The following is a 20,375-nucleotide window of genomic DNA, read 5'->3' as shown; positions in this document are numbered from 1 at the left end:
TGGGAAAGTAGTGATGTATGTTTCTGTCTGATTTAGACTTGGTTATGGTGAAAGGGTATAAGATCTATTTTAATAGATACTACCAAGTTAAACATAAAATTATTGACTTGTAAACTGATTTTTTATATCACATTTAGTATCTGTTTAGTTCTGAGGCGCGTTCATCAAAATCATGGTGTAAAACTACATTGATGCGGAAGCTTAGCTCTGTGACCTTGTCAAAATTGTACAAAATAAGTTTTAAAGAAGTATCTCTCAAAAAATAAAAAGTTTTAAAGAAGTAGTTATGCTAGGGAAGTTATCAAGATCCGGAATCCAAAAGATTAGAAGAAACTTGCAAGAGTAGTTTCCTAAGTTAGTTGGAAGTCACGAGTCATCCAAACATCATAGGAGTTAGTTTCTTTTTAGGGCAGTGTTTAGGGCACAAGTTAAGAGTTTAAAAATAGAATTAAATAATAAATGTTGTCATGAAAAGATAAGATTTTAAATTTTTAGAATATTGAATGCACAATTTCCAACAAAATGTTTCTATCTTTGATTTCTTAACTTGTGCCTTGAGGGCACAAGATAACATTTCCCTTTCTTTTATTATTCTATAAATAAATAGTAGATTCATTCTTCATGCAAAATAGTTCATTTTCTTTCTCTAAAAACTTGCTACTAGATAACACATCCACCATAATAAGCTACACATCTTACTAGTTGTTGATTCGAACGATATATGTAACTCACTTTTATTTATAACTAGACTAATGATCCGTGCATTGTGCGGTTGTAATTTTTATTTTCATTGAAGTAAAAAGCAATATAACAGTCGCCGTGAGCTTAGTTCAGTTGGCAGAGACGTTGCATATTATATGCAGGGGTCGGGGTTCGAACCCCAGACACCCTACTTATTTATCTTTCATCTTTATGAGGTGAATTTTTAGCCACTAGGCTACTAGACAAAAAAAAAAAAAACAATATAACAAAATTTTACATATATTGTTAATTAAGTTCAAGTATAAAAATATTTTCATTGTGCTTGATATATGTATGATAGGTAGGCCCTTGAAAGACAAGCTATAAGTGAAAGAAACATTGAATGTTACTTAACAGATTTCAACATATTTCATAACAAACCCAAGCTGTAAGTGAAAGAAGTGTTAATAAGTGTATGAAATCAACCTTAGGTTTAGAATTTTGCTCTTCACCCTGCACATTTTGCTCGCGCCCTGCAGCCATGCTAAAAATACCCTTGCGCAAGTTAACTAGCGCAAGTGTTAATCACTGCGCCACTTAACTAACGCTGCGTGAGTTAACTAACGCAGTGTTAGTTAACTCACGCTACGAGCTGTCTTAAACATGCAGACCACCTCATTTCCTCATTTCTCATCTAAAATCTCAAAAAATCTCAAAAATCTCTCTCAAATCACCCAAATCCAAAATTCATTCGTTCAAATCAAACAACACTCCAATAACAAGTAAGTTTTTAGGATCAAACACCATTAACCTTTTATGTTTGCATGTTAGATATTTTTTAGATTTAGAGTTTGTTTAAATTTTGGTGTTTTGGCAAGAAATCATACAATGTTTACATGTAAATGACTTGTGTTGCTTAAATGTTTAGATGTTTGCATGTTTATGTTTATGTTGTAGTTTTGAGATTTTTTTAGAGAATTTTTTTAGAATTAGGGTTTGTTTAAATTTTGATTTTTTTTGCAAAATATGATACAATGTTACATGCAAATGAGTAATATTGCTTAATTATTTAGATGTTTGCATGTTTATGTTTAATGTATAATTTTTAGGGTTTATGTATAATTTGCACTCCAAGTGTTTGATGAAATGTTTGAATGAGTTTTTTCATTGATTGTGTTTAATTTTTTATTGTGTAGATTTGAAGCAATGGCCGGGTGGATCGACGTTCATGCACAATTCAACGGCGGAGAACCTCAGAGGTTGAAGGTTCGGTGCCTTGATGTAACGTTAAGAGGTCTCAAGGATCAACTTAATGAATTCAACCAAGCACTCAACCCCTGAGACACAAGGAGGGGGCAAAATGTTCGGTATAAACGTCCAAAGCTCGACGAGGGGAGCGTATCATTCACTTGGGTGGAGTTAAAGAACGACGAAAACGTGACGAGCATGTTTTGGGAGCACACCAAGTTCCAGTGGATTGATATGCGGGTGACGTTGCTGAGATCAACTGAAGATATCATCAACAACTTAATTCCGCCAGAAGATCGTCATTAGTTAGGATAATAAGGTGCATTTCAACTACAACATTTGTCTTACCTCTGAAATGGGGTAATTCAAACTTGCCAAATGGCGAGGACTCAAGCATTTCGCTCGGCATTCATGTTTTTCCTTTGAAAAGAGTAAATTCTTGTTAGGCTGGTTTAGATGAAGGTATTAAGTGTCAAGGAATGAACCTCATTTCGGTGGCACTTGAATACTTTCATCTAAATCAAGCCTAACAAAAATTTATTTTTTTCAAAGGAAAGCATGAATGTCGAGCGAAATGCTTGAGTCCTGTTGTTTGGCTAGTTTGAACTTACCCCATTTCAGAGGTAAAACAATTGTTGTAGTTGGAATGCACATTCCAACTGCAACAATTGTCTTACACTGGATGGGGCAATTCAAACTTGTTAATCGGCATGACTCCAACATTCGATGAGCATCTTGAACGATGGTATTCAAGTGTCAAGGAATGGACCTCATATCGTTGGCACTTGAATACCATCATTCAAGATGTTGATCGTATGCTGGAGTCCTGCTGCTTAGCAAGTTTGAATTTGCCCCATTCAGTGGTAAGATAATTGTTGCAGTTGGAAGGTACATTCCGGAATGTAATGTAATTGTTGACATACATGGCGTTTATGTAATGTAACGAAACCTTAATTCGAATTTTTATTTGAATTCACGCTATCACAATTTTTATTCGAATTCATGTTATCGCAATATTTAATCAAATTCATGGTATCGCAATAATCATGGGGGTATAAAAGGAACCAAATATAAATTTACCTCAAGGGGTCTTGATGTCGTTTTCCCCAACAGGATGGATCACTATTTTCCCCAAGAGCTATTGGCATATACCGAGGAGGGTAAAAATAAATATTAACTAGATTAGTTAATTGGAATAAAAGATATGTATTGCTTATTGTAATCTTTGAATAATATTAATAAAATGAGAGTTCTATGTTCTATTTACTATTTGTATCTATTTTTGCATTTATTTTATAATTTCAAATTTATTTATTTTTGCATTTATTTTATAATTTCGAATAAAAATGAATTAGTATAGAATAAAATTTATTTTATAATTTCGAAGAAAATTGAATTAGTATAAAATCGAATTTATTTTATAATTTCGAATAAAAATGAATTAGTATAGAATAAAATCGGTTTTTACACAAGTTGCGCATGTTAACTTGCGCATAGACCATGGGTGCGTGGCTTAAGTCACGCATAGGTTATAACGTGCGTTAGTTAAGTCACGCTGCGTGACTTAACTAACGCAAGGGCATATTTGGAAGGCTTGCAGTGCGCGAGCAAAATGTGCAGGGTGAAGAGCAAAATTCTTAGGTTTATTTGTGACATATCAGTACATTAGTACAACATTCTAAAAAAAAATAATAGATTTTGGAAAAACTAGCAAGAATAACTTTTCATTTTGAGGTTACAACAACAACAACCAAGTCTTATCCTACTATGTGGGGTCGGCTACATGGATCAAATGACGTCATAGTGTTCTATCAAAAACCATATTTGGATCCAACTCATTGACCTCTAAATCTTTTCTAATGGTTTCTCGAATGGTTTTCTTAGGTCTTCCTCTACCTCTTTTAACCTGACTCTCCTCCATTTGATCTACTCTTCTTACAACGGCATCTATGGGTCTTCTCTCTACATGTCCAAACCATCTAAGCCTATTTTCTACTAACTTTTCTACTATAGGTGCTACCCCCACTCTCTCTAATGGTGCCATTCCTAATCCTATCGTGTCTAGTCTTACCACTCATCCAGCGCAACATCCTCATCTCCGCTACACTTGCTTTACTCTTGTGTTGGCTCTTAACCGCCTAACACTCTGTTCCATACAACATTGCCGGTATGACTGCTGTTTGATAGAACTTTCCTTTCAGCTTAAGTGGTACTTTCTTATCGCACAAAACACCTGAGGCTCTTCTCCATTTCAACCACCCAGCTTGAATACGATTATTTACATCTGCTTCTATTTCTCCGTCATATTGGACTATGGACCTAAGATATTTAAACTGTGTAACTTGGGGTATGATATGATCTCCAACTTTCACCTCCAAGGTAGACCCACTTCTCCTTTTGCTGAAGTTACATTCCATATACTCTGTCTTGCTTCTACTCAGGCGGAAACCATACGCTTCTAAGGCTTGCCTCCAGGTCTCTAGCTTCCCATTTAACTCCTCCCTCGACTCACATTTTGCAAAAAGCATACATCTCGATGCTAACTCTTGGATGTGTTCCGTCAGTACATCCAAAACTAAAGTAAAAAGATAAGGACTTAGGGTTGACCCTTGGTGCAGTCCTATTGTTATGGGAAAATCTACGGTATCCCCATCCTGCATCCTCACACTAGTCGAAGCTCCCTCATATATATCCTGGATAGCTCTAATATAGGCAATCCTCACCCTTTTCTTCTCCAGGGCTTTCCATAAAATCTCTCTAGATACTCTATCATACGCCTTCTCTAAATCAATGAAAACTAAGTGTAAGTCTTCTTTATCCGTCCGATATCGCTCCATCACGCATCAAAGTAAGTAGATCGCTTCCATAGTCGACCTCCCAGGCATAAAACCAAATTGGTTATCCGTAACGTGAGTCTCTTTTCTTAATCTTCGCTCAATTACCCTTTCCCATAACTTCATGGTATGACTCATTAGCTTAATTCCCCTATAATTCGCGCAATAATGTATATCCCCCTTGTTCTTATAGATTGGAATTAAGGTGCTTTTTCTCCACTCGTCTGGCATTTTCTTCGTCCTCATAATCTCGTTGAAAAGTTTTGTGAGCCACACAATTCCTCTATCGCCAAGACTTTTCCACACTTCGATAGGTATGTTGTCCGGCCCAACCGCCTTGCCATTACTCATCCTTTTCAACGCTTCTTTCACCTCGTGCTCCTGAATCTGACGATAATAGTTATAGTTCAAGTCCTCCTCTCTGATATCTAACATGTTAAGAGTCTGGTAAGATCTCATATCCTTCATTAAATAAGTTGTGGAAATACTTCTTCCATCTATCCTTAATATCTCTCTCTTGAATCAAAACTCTACCCTCTTCATCCTTAATACACTTCACTTGATTTTTTTTTTTTTTAAATCTGAAGCAAACATCATTAAAATAACAAAAGTGATTTTTTTTGTTAAACAATTTTTTTTTTCCTTCATAAAAATCCAAAACAAGCGAGCCTATAGCAGTATTTGTGTATTGACTTTGTCTCGGATGAGGGAGACGAGAGTCATGTTTTCTAGTCTGAGATGTGTGCATCACACAAGGTGGACAACCATTGTGTTGTAGTGCTGAAGAACTACAGGCATGGTGGTTATGATTGAGTGGACGCAGTCATAACCCTTACCATTGTTGCAGGCGTTGGATTCTAGAAAGGATCTAGTTCTTTTCTCTTTCCTTTTCTAAACACCCTTTCAATCCACTCTTTTCACACTTATACCCGACCAACCACAGGTTGCGCTGGGTTGAGGTTTCAAACCCAAACATGCCCAAACCGGTCCGTTTGTCTATCCCTAGTATGGTGTATGCTACTGCTTATTGATTCACTTCATCTACACATTTAGTAAATATATGATATGTAGTCGTTTGCAGGCGACAATTCAGAAGATTTGATGTATCCCTACAATGACACTTGTTTACTTTATTTTGATTGTATTTTGTAAGTTCGAAGATATAAAAAAAACGGGGGAATTTTTCAAATAACCAAAAAAAAAACTTACAGAATTGACACTTCAAACATATAAATAAACATGTTTTTATAAGTTTCAGATGTTAACTTCTGCGAGTTATAAACAGTCTCAAAATTAACTCTCAGAAGATAATATATAGATAAGAAATTAAAACATAGCTTCCTCGTGGGGATGTATTAGCAACAACATGGTGCTTATGGAAATCTCTTAGAAGAAAATAAACACTAGAAAACAGAAAGATATATTCATGAAGTCCAAGGTAAAGTACAACACTCACTATGGATTATGTATCACCTGAAAAAGTTTCCCTTTTTTTTGCATATAAATGATACTAGTATTAAAATAAATACATCTGAATTTCAGTAGCATTTTTTGTAGCTATGTACTCTCTGTACAGGAAATGTGGTAAGAAAACAATGTGGTTGACGTGATAATACCTATTGAGATCCAGAGCCCTCATAAAAACTTCTTGCTGCCTTGAATAGATTGGGGCTGTCTAATCCCCATATCTCATTCCTCAAACCTAAAAAGAATGGGTATTACAAGATACTTCCATTTCTTCCAGGGTATGTGTGTTTGTGAGTACAAAATCCTGTGGATATATCACAGAAGTAAAGTTACCTATGAGAGTAAATCCTTTATATAAGTCAAGAGAAGTTTAGGTCCGGTAGTAATTCAGCCGCAGAGTATCAAAAACAATATACAGGCAAGCTTTGCAAACTGATGATGTAAATAGGTATACTCATCTTCCAGGGGCATATTTACTATTTTTAGGCCAACATGATTTTGTCCCCTGTATTTTTAGAAAGTTATCATTATCAGTACACACAAACAAAGAATGAAATTCTGGTAGGAAAAAAGTATTACAAAATTATTTAAGACTGTAACATCTAAAAATATATTAACCAATACCATATGATATGAGATAGGACATTTAAAAAAAATCAAGTAAAACATTGAAATGCAACCAGCTTTGCAGAAAGGTTGACAGTGCAAATATGATGAGTTTTCTTCATTAGCTCATGACAATTTTGATATAAATGTTAAAAAAATAAATCCAAGTGGAGTTCTATGAATTTCTGCATTAAATGAAAATAAAGGTATGCACTATGCACTGCATACATTATAAAACAGTCTATTTTGATTAACGAAGTTTATGCATTAAGTTTTCAAACTGGAGATGAGAGGTAATAGCGACTTACATCAAATTTGTTATCTTTTAAGCTTTCCAGTGACTCAGCAAGCTCAGCTTGCTTTGAAGCAGTTGCAAGCAGTGCCTAAAATGAAGAAGCAAACTCAATCAACACAGTAATGTGAATTCTTTAAACAATACTCCCTCCGGAATGAAATATAAGCAAAAAGGACTTGAAAAGTATGTATGTGGACGAAATTCTTAACCACATACACTGACTTCTCAACCACCACTTTTGCTTATATTTCATTCCGGAGGGACTATGTCCTTCAAAGGGATCAACTTAATCACAGGAGACTGGCACTACCTTCCTTGTCTTTTGCAAGTCAAATTCTATTCCTTTTATACGACTCAACGACTCTTGAAGAATATCCTCTTTCTCACGAGGAATTGTTCTCGGTTTATTAGCCATCTCAGTCACTACTGCCTCCAAATCCCGCAACCTCTGCCAAATTGGCTCCTTTATATCCGGGGTTGTTAATTGATTGAGAGAGCTGGATTCCACTGGCTGGATTTTCTGATGCCTTCTTGGTTGGTTGTTGGCAGAGCGAACCACAAAAAAATTTCCAAGTGCTGCAAATACTGCATATATACAAGCTAACACTCTGACTATGATTTGATCCAATGTACTCCTGACATAGGAAATTAGCTTCTTTGGTTGTCTTGAAATATTGTTGCTTGAACCACCTATCAGATGCACCATTTTTCAAAGTATAATTAGTGCAGGATATGGAATTCTTGTAACTAGAAAAGGAAACAAGTCAATGTGGCTCAAACAGTTAATGAAGTTGTAAGATAAGGTCACTTAAGCAACAAAGAATACTATATTCCAGAGCATAAAAACTGAACTTCCAAAGAAAAGTCTCTGGCACAGAATGAAATATAAAGCCATAATTTCCATTCTGTTCTGAAAATATGGCGGCCTTAGGAACATGTGTCACATGACTTGGTTAAGACTGGACCAAGTGAAATAGTTTTCTAAATAAATTTTAAATTTGAACAACATCAAATTCCTCCTTTCATTTTCTCCATACTCAAGTCATGTAAAAAAAGATAGCTATGAGGTATAGAGCACATAACAAGAGCATCATCTGCTAAATAAGGTAAAAGGGTTAACTAATTACTAGTCTCCCAGAATATGAAGTACAGTCGTAATCTCTGAACTTCAAAAAATATATTTTCTTCCTCCATTTCCTAAAATGCACTATTTATTGTTCTCGTTGTGGAATTCAACTCATTAACAGCTCAGTGTCAAATGGAGTAACACCTCTGACCTGTACACTTGGGAAAATAATATATGTGGACTGGTGATGTGTTTAAAACATCTCCACCGCACCAAGCCACATTCTTTCCCCAATTTACCAAATTGAAAATGAAACTCGTCTTCTTCATAGGTTGTTTCTTCTTCCTCGTCGATTTAACAAACATTGGTCAAAGCTTAGGTGGGAACTGGGAAGTGTATTTCCGCATTGTTTTCAAATGTTGGGAAAGGACACTAATTCTCAAACCTTGTCTCCCCAGAATGAAAGAAACGATGTGATGACGAAATGGCTGGCAGGACCTATATCATGACCGTGACATTTGGTGGAGCAGGTTCTCGAATAAAAGCGATCGGCGTCCTTTTTCCAACCATGGGTTGCCAGACAACACTCAATTTCATCGTGGCATTTGCAGAGAGCGACACATTGTAGAAATACGAAATGGAGCTCATTAGGGAGAAACTCAGAGCCATTAAGAAAGATGAGGACAAAAATTTGTTCAAACAAACCAAGACGAATAATGGGATTAAAACCCCACCTTCTGGTATTAGAACCAACCTCAAAGAGTGCCTCCATGTAAACAACAAAATTGGACAGTTTCTGTTGGTCGGGAGTCCGACCTCCACAAGAAAAGGTTCGGTGGAAATTTTCTAAGCCAGGTTGGGTGTTAACATCACCAATCAAGTTTTGATTGAAATTCTTTGACTAGAAAGATTATGAGCTTAGGGTTAAGAGGGATTTAGTTGATAATGTAGTTATTATTTGTTTAATTGAGAATATTGATCCAATGGGGGTTCAAACTGGTGATTCTATCACTGCTGGGCCTGCGCAAACTCTGACGGGTAAGGAGTGTCGGCATTAGGATTCTGTTGGATCGACGAGGAAGGAAAACAAACGAGGCAGAGTAGGGTTTCATTTTCAATTGGGTATATTGCAGAAATGACTTGGACTGGTGAGGTGGAGGCATTTTTAAACACATCTGCAGCCAATAAGTATTTTTGGCTATGTGAATAAACTAAGGTGGCACTCCATTTGAAACGTCAAAAATTAATAAGGCAAAGTTCAAAAGAAGGAGCAGTGGACCAAGAATAGTACATTTCAAGAAATAAAGGACAAAAAATATATATTTTTTAAAGTTTAGGAACTAAAACCAAACTTTACCATATTTTGGGAACTTAACATAATAAAACACAAACCTTTAGTCAAAAAAAAATAATAATCCATAATTATAATACGAATGATTTTGGATGACGTACTTGGTAAATCAACATCACCAACTTCTTTGGCATTATTGTTTGCCTCAACTAGGTTGCAGATAGGTGCACGGTCTCTCATCCTTTTCTGCAATATAATTCCATATCATACATGAGTTGCAGTTATTCAATATTATAAACAATGTGACAATATAAACTAATATTATGCAAAACTGTAAATATACAAATGACTGAAAATTACACTTTAGGTGCTAGCTCAGTGGTTAGAGCCTAGCCTTGTAATCTCAAGGTGTTGAGTTCGAGTCCCCTTGAGGACAGTCGTAAAAGGCCTATTGTGCCACTTTAATTCATAAAAATTTCCCCGTACACCAGTTTTATTTATTTTTTTTACAGAAAACTGAATTTTAACTATCTATTTAATATTGAAGGTTATATTGACTTTCAGTTTTATTTTCTTCCAAAACTTTTTCGTTGTTTCCATTAAGTTCAAAATTTGGTAACTATGGTATTTGACGATCATATTTCCATCAACCTTTATGGAAGCCGAAGTTGGTGTAGGGCCAAAAAAGGCCTCACATTCCCTGCCAATTTATTAAAATTTAAGAAAAAAATTAAATATTATACAAACTTCCAATTATGTTTGACTTCTTTATCTTGGTGTTAGTATCCTCAAATTTTTAATTTCGCAACAAAAGTATCCCGACCAATATTTTCATGACAAAAATGACAGACTTTAGCTAGTGTGGATGGAACACATGAAGTGTTTCACTAACTATCTACTTTATTTAGAGAAACTCTAGATAAAAATGAAATGTGAAAGCTCAATGTTCCAAGAGAAAAAAAAAAATGTTTTTAATAACACTTTTGATCCTTCTAATTTGTAGCGTGTGTGATTTTGGACCTCAAATATTTTTCGAGTAAACCAAATCCTTTACTTTCAAAATTAAGCAAATATGGACTGATTGTCAAATTTCTTTTACACACACCCTTTACATTATGGTACCTATGTGCTCAAAATATTGTTTTTGATAGAACACTATGAAGTAATTTGATCCATGTAGCTGACCCCACTTAGTGGGATAAGGCTTAGTTGTTGTTGTATGAAGTGGGTATATGTATATGTGAGGAGATAAGCTTCACCATACAACTACAAGTGAACGGTCGAGATTAATTCCGCTCATGATCACTACCATTACGCTTCCTATATTTACATGTATATGCATGTGAGTGTATGTCCTATATTTTAGACATTGCATGTGTCGGTGTTTTATTTGGTGTTCATGTTAGTATCCAGGTTTCATAAATATCATGAGAGATGTATTGTTAGAGGATGTCTAGAAAAACATATCAAATTATTACTTCATCATAAAATATTTAACATTTGCCAGCATACCATTTACATATTTCTTTAACAAGTTACCTCTTACTCTCTTAGGATTGATTTTCATGTCTTTAAATATCATGATTAATTGAAGAGGATTAACAGTAGAATTGGAAAAAATAAAGATTAATACTTTGTCTTCTATAATAAAATGCAGCATACCACTCACATTATATGATATAAATGAAAAATGCTAACAACAACACCATCCAACATATTCTTCATTCTCTGGTGAAATTCATGTGGGTCCCACAAATATGGTAGTTTGTCCCACCAAATATGGAATGGGACCCACATAAACTTCTCCCAACAAGTGAGTATTTGGAAAGAATTTGATTCCAGCATTTCCCCAATTTTATAATTCTTAGTATCCTTTTTCTACTCTCTATACCTGAACCCTATAACTTCTACATGTAAATAAAGATAAAACACTTGAACAAGAAAATAGAAAGACAGCTCACATTCTCGCTAGAAGGAACTGATTGCACAAAGGTTGAAGGAATCAATGTTGCTTCTGATGTTGATCCAGGTTCAGATATTTCAGTGCTTGTAACCTGTGAAGAAATAGTCATGAGTAAAGCTTCACATCATGCAAAAACAGCACGATTGTGACTCGCGAACTGGACAAAAAAAAAAGAAAAAAAGAAGACGGGACTCAAACTTAACCAATTTATGAGTGACCATGCTAGGATATGACTCGGTGTCTAATCTATCAGCAACAGAAGAACTTCCAAATTTCGTTGGCTTTGTTGCTTCTCTAGAGTTTAACAACTGTACATAGCACAAGGGAGTATTAGCTGTAGGTTTGAGCAGTAATTCTTGATAGAATTCAAACAAATGCAGGAGCAAGACTCCTAATGATGTCATACTTTCAAAATGGAAGGGTCATTCCAAGGTCCCTTGTTAGATCCAAGACATCCTCCATCATTTGGGCATGAACAACTTCCACCCAGAAAATCAGGAAGTTGGCTGTTCAAAATGAAATGCTTGTAAAATATTCATTATTGCAGACATAGAAGCAGTTAATTAGCTGAGACAGTGAAAAAACAACACAAACCATGAGTCTATAACCTCTAACAATCTGCTCTGGAACTTGTTGCCCAAAACCTGTAAATCCAGCATGAATCATTTAGACTCTTCTCATTCCTTTCTAAAGTCAAATCAAAGCACAGAAAGAAAGTATATACAATTATTTTGGCTGTGGTCTTCGGATCAAGAAATCCTTTTGCTGTATTCCATACTAGCTTGAACCCACTACCAGCATTGACAATGAACATCTGGTTTAATGTCTGGAAAAAGAAGAGCACATTCAGAAGTGCACAATGTCTGTATACCAAAATTACCAAATGCAACTTTCATTTTGCAGTAAGGGTACAATGCATTGTATGATTTCTATCCCTAATTCAGGTTCCTTTTTGACATTGTATTTGAGTGCACATACATGCATGCACCCATGTCAACATATGCATGACAAATATGAATTGTATAATGACAAAAGAAACACGAACACTGAACTTAGTAGGAACATAGAAACATACAACCCTAATTTGTACAAAATTGCATTTTTTAGCTATCATGAATAGAAACTACTTGCATACTGTTGAAATATATAATATTTCCTTTTATTATTATTCTATTTTAATAGTTGTTTATTTTTCCTTATATCACTCCTTAGATTAAGGAGTTGATTAGTTGTATTCTATCCTATAAAAGGAGCACCGTTTTCATTGAAATAATATAACTCTAAAGTTATAGAGTAATTTCTACATGGCATCAGAGCCCCCGAATTTTTGGGGATTTGCTTCCGCATAAACCCTAGCCGCCATCATTAAATTTTTTTTCTTTTCTGGGTTTTCATATCCAGCAAGTACTGTTCACCGTGACACTGTTCATACCGCGCGTACTGTTCACGCGGCTGCTATTCATCTCAGCAACACTGTTCATACGTGGTTACTGTTCACTCGTCACTATTCATTGAGAGGGAAAAAAAACTCAAAATTGTAGTTTGAAGTGTTTGAGTCGGATCAAACAGTGAAAATTAAGGGGATGAATAAATCAAAGACCCGAAGAGAGAAGGCGCGGCAAAGGGTGATGATGGGTAAGACAATTTTCAACTCGTCAACCGAAGGTCGTGCATTCCAAGCCACTTTTGATCATGGGCAGCAGTCTTCCTCAAACTCACTTCCGTCCACCAATGAACAACTGTACAATCTTCTTGAGTCTCAAACTACTTCCCGTATGTTTTCTTTCGGTTCCATTGCCCAAAAAGGTAATTTTATAGAGTCAGCCCTTCTTAGTGTCAAACCAAGTCGTAGTTGGATTGTTGATTCAGGTGCTACCGATCATATGACAGGAGAGTCCAGTATGTTTTCATCATATAGTCCTTGTGCAGGTAATTTAAAAATTAAGATTGCCGATGGTTCTCTTTCAGCCGTGGCAGGAAAAGGTTCTGTCATTATTTCTCCATTATTAACTCTTCTTAGTGTCAAACTCATTTTTTTGATACTCATTGTTTGTTTCAGGATTCAATCTCGGGGAAGACGATTGGCAGTGCTAAGTAGAATGGAGGACTCTACTACCTTGAAGATGAACTTGAAACTGGACATCAACTTGGACAAATAAGTTCTTTCTCTGAATCCTTTTTTGTTTCAAATAATAAGGATGATGTTATGTTGTGGCATTTAAGATTGGGTCGCCCAAGTTTCAAATATTTAAAAACTGTATTTCCGAACTTGTTTGTTGGTAAGGATTTTTCTTCTTTTCAATGTGAAATTTGTGAAATTGTCAAACATCACAGAAGTTCTTTTCCTGCCCAAACATATAAACCTTCAAAACCTTTTTCTATTATTCATAGTGATGTTTGGGGGCCTAATAAGATTAATTCTTTATCCAACAAAAGATGGTTTATCACCTTTACTGATGATCATACTAGACTTTGTTGGGTATATTTATTAAAAGAAAAATCTGAGGTAGGACAAATTGTCAAGAATTTTATTAAATTAGTGCAGACCCAGTTTAATTCCACTATACAAGTTTTCAGAACTGACAATGGAACTGAATATTTTAACACAGTTTTAGGGAACTTTTTTATGGAAAATGGGATAGTTCATCAAAGTACATGTGTTAACTCACCCCAACAAAATGGAATCGCATAGAGGAAAAATAGGCACCTTCTTGAAGTGGCTAGAGCCTTACTTTTTTCCACTGAAGTTCCAAAATACTTATGGGGTGAGGCTGTTTTAACTGCTGCACATTTAATAAATCGTATGCCATCTCGTGTTTTAAACCTTAAGACTCCTCTCGAAACCTTTTTAAAATTCTTTCCAACCGCCCCTATTTCAGACAATTTGCCTCTAAAAATATTCGGATGCACTGCATTTGTCCATGAACACAAACAAATAGGCAAACTTGAACCTCGTGCTATTAAATGTGCTATTAAACTTGAACCTCGACAAAGGAAGATAGCAAAGGTTAGTTGGGAAATTGATTTACTTGGCACATACAAGACCTGACATTGCTTTCCCCGTTAGTGTTGTCAGTCAATTTATGCATGCCCCTTATGAAGAACACGTTAATGCCGTCTATAGAATTCTGAGATATTTGAAGGCTGCCCCCGGAAAAGGCCTATTCTTTGGCAAAACCAATGATAGAAATGTGGCTATTTTTACTGATGCTGATTGAGAGGATCCATTACAGATAGAAAGTCGACTTCAGGATATTGTACCTACGTGTGGGGAAACTTGGTAACTTGGAGAAGTAAGAAGCAAGGTGTAGTTGCAAGAAGCAGTGCAGAGGCTGAGTTTAGATCAATGGCCAAAGGAATTTGTGAGGGTCTTTGGATTCATCGAGTTCTAAAGGAGCTAAAGATGACAGTAGAACTTCCATTGAAATTATATTGTGACAACAAGGCCGCAATAAGTATAGCTCATAATCCAATTCAACATGATCGAACAAAGCATATTGAAATCGATCATCACTTTATAAAAGAGAAATTGGATTCTGGAATACTCTGTCTACCTTTTGTGCCTTCAAATCAACAAACAACTGATATTTTGACCAAGAGCTTAGCAAGGACAAGTTTTGAGCATCTCATAAGCAAGTTGGGCATGATTGATATCTATGCACCAACTTGAGGGGGGTGTTGAAATATATAATATTTCCTTTTATTATTATTCTATTTTAATAGTTGTTTATTTTTCCTTATATCACACCTTAGATTAAGGAGTTGATTAGTTGTATTCTCTCCTATAAAAGGAGCACCGTTTTCATTGAAATAATATAACTCTAAAGTTATAGAGTAATTTCTACACATACTTTCTTTCTTCTTTATCATTTTAAGAATCTCGGAATTGAATAATTGAGATTGCCAATTTAAAAGATCACTACTATGATGTTCTTAGCAAGTCAAATGAAACATACTACAACATTTAGTTACCTCAGGGTAATTATCGCCATCAATTTTTTGCATGCGCATAACAAGTTCATGTGCAATTTTGCTAAAGCTCAACCAATTCTGAAAAATATAGAAAGTAACAATAAACTTCGATTTCGACTGAGTGTAGGCTATTCTGTAATGTTGTTATAAGCATAGAATTTACCACGCCGTGCACATCAATTATTGTAGTTGTTTTATCTATGTGCCGCTTTGCTGCTATAGAACATGCAGGGAATTTCTCTTGAAACAATTTTTCAAATCCCTGAACATGATATCTTAAAAATCGATCTATTGTGGTGACATTCATCAACTTGATGGGATCAACTTTGCCAAGTCTCTCAATATACACTGGCCGCCCCTCTTTGTCCACACCATGCATACCATGAGGGTAATAACGTTGAACCACTTCAAACTCCTTATATACGAAATCCTACATATTATTTATTGTTTTAGTGTTCCTTCAGATGAAAAGAGTAAAATAATTCCTAATCAAACATATAATATTTGGAAAAATCTCCTGTTAGATTTTCCCTCACTACAACTACTTGCTTTGGGTGGCTGTTTCGAGTTGAAAACTCAAATAAGCTCTTACAATCTCTGTGCACAAATAAGTAAAGACTAGCTTCCCTATTAAGTAAAGGGAAAACCAACTACTACCAAACTTTACCTGTAAAATAGAGTCTGCTCCATACTCCTTTCTCCAATAGAGCATATCTGCCCACATCTGGACCGTTTTATCAATGTCAAACTTTCTGGCCTTCAGAAACCTGCAGCATTAAACCAGCAGCAGCCTGTAATATACTACATGTGTAAAGAATTTCGTTTTGCACAAAACTAGTATAAAATATAATTTTTATCAATTCTACTCGCCTTGTTAAAAAAAATCAATTCTCCTTGACAGAAGTTTCTGGAAAAAGTTTTAAAATATCAAAGAACGGCAATCTCGATAAATAATTCATTAAATTAAATTGTTTTCCAATCCTAGGGTAAAAAAGGAAGGATACTTTCTATCGAAAAAAAATAAAAAATACTCCAATTTGAAAGAAAAATCATATTGAAGAGAGGCAGAAACTACAATGTCTCTCCAGAAATGTGCTTCAGGTTGCACCTTTGTGTGATTAATTCTCCATGATTAACGTAAAATAAAATAATCAATGAGATCCAATAAGCATAACCAATGATATTTCCATTTATTTGAAGTGATAAAATTGAGCTACCAAATGAGAAGTAAATTCAACTTCAGTCAGACGAATTACCTCAGCATTGTGTGATAATTATCATGGGAATCTGGAAGCAGATCTCTTGTAAGTAATGCCAGTCTACACGAATTCACGGCTTCTTCCTCTTTGGCATCCCGAACATCTTCTATAAAAATTGAATCAAATTGATAATCCGCTACTCGCTTATTACGCTTCCTGAGACTATAAGTGAGCCTTGTTGAAGCAGTCATTGCTCTTCTCCTAAGAGATCTAGCTCGAGACTTCCGCCACTCATCCTCAGAGGTTTCAGGCTCCAAACTTCTACTCCTCTCATCTTCTTGAACTATTAATCCCTCTCCTAAAACCAGAATCATCAGTCGCCGTAACAAATATTAGTACAATCAAATCAACATCTCAATATCAAATAAGACTTCATTTTTTTGTCTGTAGATGAAAACAAACACTACTAAAACTCACACACGCAATAAGTCTTAGACTTTGTACCTTGCATTATATTCAAGACGCAAACAATTCGCGCCTCAATTACCTCTGCATCAAAAGAAAGCAAGAACTACATTTAATAACGGAATATATGAATAAAAACGTAACATTTCATTTACACGTAATTCAAGCATAACACAGCAGCATATTCAGCTGGATTAAACTAAATTAAATCCCTTATGGACAAATGCAGACTCTAGAGAAATTATTAACATTCCATAATTAATACTTAAATATCAGAAAGCATATCAGAAAGCACGATTCCGGTAAGCCTCCGCGTTTTTTGGGGGGCGGATTTAGAAATTGTTAACTTAAATTATCAGAAAGCACAATTCCGGTAAACCTCCACGTTTTTTGGGGGCGGATTTAGAAATTGTTTACTGAAATATCAGAAAACACGATTCCTGTAAACCTCCGCGTTTTTTTGGGGGGTGGATTTAGAAATTGTTTACTTAAATTTGAAGAATTCAACACAGTAACAAAATTAAACACCACTATTCAGCTGAATCAAATCCCCAAATTAACAAAATTTAACATATTCAGATCAATCATAAAAATAAAGATGATTCCACGATCAAAGAACAAAAATACAAACCAAATTTCAAAGCTCATTCAAATCTAGAACACCTCGATCAACAAAATCATAATCAAACGAAAAACACAAAAATCCATCCAGATTGAAACGATCCAAGTTCAATAAAAATTGAAATCGTAAAAACCACAATTAAGCTGAATTAAACCAAAAAAAACTTCCAGATAATCAATATATTAACAAAAAACATATGAATCAAGATTAAAACGATCCAAATTCAATGAAGATTGAAATCGAAAAACCACAATTAAGCTTGATCAAAACAAAAAAAAAAAGATGCATTAACCGAAAATCGCAGATCAATCAACTCATGATCGGAAAAAAACAGCATTGCATTCATGAAAACAAATCAAAACAGCGTCGCTTTATACATATATATACCTGAAGAGAGAACAAGAAGAAGAGAGAAGAAGAAAAAAAAGAGTAAAATGTATATATCGCTTTCTGAGATCCAATCCAATAGAATAGAATAGAATAGAAATGGCGCGTTTCAAAGTATCGAATTCGGTACGAAACCGCGAAAGAGAAGGGGGGGTGTCGTTATCAAAAGCGTTAAGAGAAGTGGCGTGGCGTGCAACGGCCGATGAAGGTAACGGCGGGTGTTGGGTTGGTTGGTGGTTTGTTTGCTGGCAGTTCTTGACTGCAGACGTACGTAAGATAGTTTAGTTTGTTAATGGGATTGGGGCGGTGATTGAGTGTGGCGGATTGTATGCTAAAAAGGGTGGGAATAGAAATAGTTTGGTTTTTTTTGTTCTGCAGTCACGCTTCTAAATATCTTTCTTTTGAGTGCTTTTTACTTTTCAAATTGAAAATTCTACCATTTTCATTTTTCTACAAAGAAAGTTCCACGGTGTAAATAATTGAGTATCAGGTAAAATAGTCTAAAATCTAAAGTTCTACTCTACCAAAATTGTTAGGCTGATTGATACATAGGCTTGAAGAGGGCGAGAAATACTTGTATTTTTTTTAAAGAAACGATAAATACTTGTATAGTCACTATCCAAATCAAAATGATTCGGATACACATTAAAAAATTGTCTAAAATTCAATTATTTATATTGATATGTCTAAATTGATTTATTTATACTTATAATCAAGTAAGTGTATTTTCAATGAATAAAGTAAGTGTATCTTCAATGATTATTGCCTATAGGAGAAAAAGATTAGTTAAATTGGTGAAATTAAGTGTATTCTCCACCTTTTTGAATGTGTAAACTTGTCAAGATGAAAAATAATTGATATAATGAAATGTTTGTTTAGATAGACAAAATCTCAATAATTATTTAAGAATTTATACATATAAGTGAAGAAGTTAATGTAGAAGTTAATATTTTAAACTTTGACGTGACGTACAGTTTAATAATATGGTATTTTAGTGGATTAAATTAGGATTTGTTCACTAACCAGATGTGTTTTTTTTAAGGAATAAGATATGTTTTTATGGTTCCTCAAGAAAAGATATGTTTTATGGTGGCTAGTTAAATCAAGTTTTTCATTTTAATAATTGACACGGTAGTCATAGTGTTGATGATTTTGTATTGTAAAGAGTTACTGCAATCAAATGTTGTCCATTCAAATGAGATTTCGGTTGTCAAACTTTCTATAAAATCCAAAATACGCAAATAGCTTGAAAATCATTTTTTTTTAATTTTTTTAAAATAATTTAATGATAGAAATTTATCTTTTTTTAAAGAGAATAAATAAAGTGTTCAAAGTTTAAAACTCCTACCATTATATATATAATAATGTAATGTATTGTCCTTTCACCAATCTTGAGTCTAGAAATACTGGATTTTCTTTTAAAAAAAAAAATTACTGAATTTCAAACGAGGATTGAAGCTGGATTGGACGGTGTAACCAAAAAAAAAAAAAAACTGGATTGGACGGAAATAGAGAACCAAAGATACAATTAAGCTTTATTTATTTTAATTTTTTTTTTTTTTGAAAGATTTATTTTAATTTTTTAAAGAGATTATCTATCTCTTCTTTCTTTTATAATGAAATGATTAAGAAAACAGATTGAACTAAACGGACAAACTTCAGCTAAACGTTGCATCCAATAAGGTACAATTAGTTGTACCCAAAAAAGGTACAATAAGAAGAGCTGTCATGTCCCATAATATGCCGACCAATTTTCACATGGATGCATGAAATCTTAAGAAGAAAAAAAGAAACAGGACAATTCTTTTAAATAAATTATTTCAAAATCTAAACAAATAGATTCTTAGGAGTTTATTTTCATGAATCTAAACAAATAGCAAGTGTGGTTAAAATTGCTATAAATGTAAAAATGGTTATTTTCATGAATTTGATAAAGCAGAGGGAACAGATATTTTTATGGATCTAAACAAAATGTAAAATTCCAATAAATGTAAAAATGGAAGGACTATTTTCATGAATTTGATTAAAGTAGAAGGAATAAAAGTGTAATTGAATATTTTTCTTATTAACTATTAGTATATTTTTATGGTCATCAATGTAAAAGTGAAAATAATAACTTGAGAATGATGCATACAATTTTATTTTTTTTGAACAAGATGATGCATACAATATTAGTAGAAGATAGAGTTCGAAAAAATAGATAAAACAACATTGAAAATTGAAAGTGACATTCTTTTTTTGATTTTTATTTTGTGTGTAAATGTGACAGTTATTATGAA

General features: G+C 34.4%; 2 protein-coding genes across 5 annotated transcripts in view; one reads left to right on the top strand and one right to left on the bottom strand.

Moving 5' to 3' along the window:
- The window catches only part of LOC146907126 (G-type lectin S-receptor-like serine/threonine-protein kinase At1g11300), a 77,860-nt gene that overhangs the window by 4,267 nt on the left and 53,218 nt on the right, over positions 1-20,375 (top strand). The window lies entirely within an intron of this gene.
- LOC146907131 (Sec14p-like phosphatidylinositol transfer family protein) lies at positions 6,161-18,401 on the bottom strand. 4 transcript variants are annotated; one of them, XR_015018937.1, is made up of 16 exons: positions 18,097-18,401; positions 17,127-17,171; positions 16,680-16,980; positions 16,091-16,214; positions 15,587-15,853; positions 15,424-15,501; positions 12,176-12,277; positions 12,046-12,095; positions 11,858-11,957; positions 11,655-11,759; positions 11,450-11,542; positions 9,650-9,734; positions 7,442-7,821; positions 7,145-7,219; positions 6,564-6,735; positions 6,161-6,465 (listed from the first exon to the last, which is right to left on the bottom strand). XR_015018937.1 is itself a non-coding variant. In XM_085726335.1 (15 exons), the coding sequence occupies exons 4-15, from the start codon at positions 16,145-16,147 to the stop codon at positions 6,685-6,687; spliced, it is 1,443 nt and encodes a 480-aa protein (XP_085582461.1). In that variant the 5' UTR covers positions 16,148-16,214; positions 16,680-16,980; positions 17,127-17,171; positions 18,097-18,401; the 3' UTR covers positions 6,161-6,684. The 4 variants fall into 4 exon arrangements, 2 of the variants coding, with proteins under 2 accessions (XP_085582461.1, XP_085582460.1); XR_015018936.1 differs by having other exon boundaries at positions 16,091-16,190; XM_085726335.1 differs by having other exon boundaries at positions 6,161-6,735.

The sequence above is a fragment of the Medicago sativa genome, chromosome 7, assembly GCF_051527215.1.
Source record: "Medicago sativa cultivar Bolivia chromosome 7, Bolivia_mono, whole genome shotgun sequence".
NCBI lineage: Eukaryota > Viridiplantae > Streptophyta > Magnoliopsida > Fabales > Fabaceae > Medicago > Medicago sativa.
Note: the sequence above shows the minus strand (reverse complement) of the source record. Positions and strands in the feature narration are given on the sequence as shown.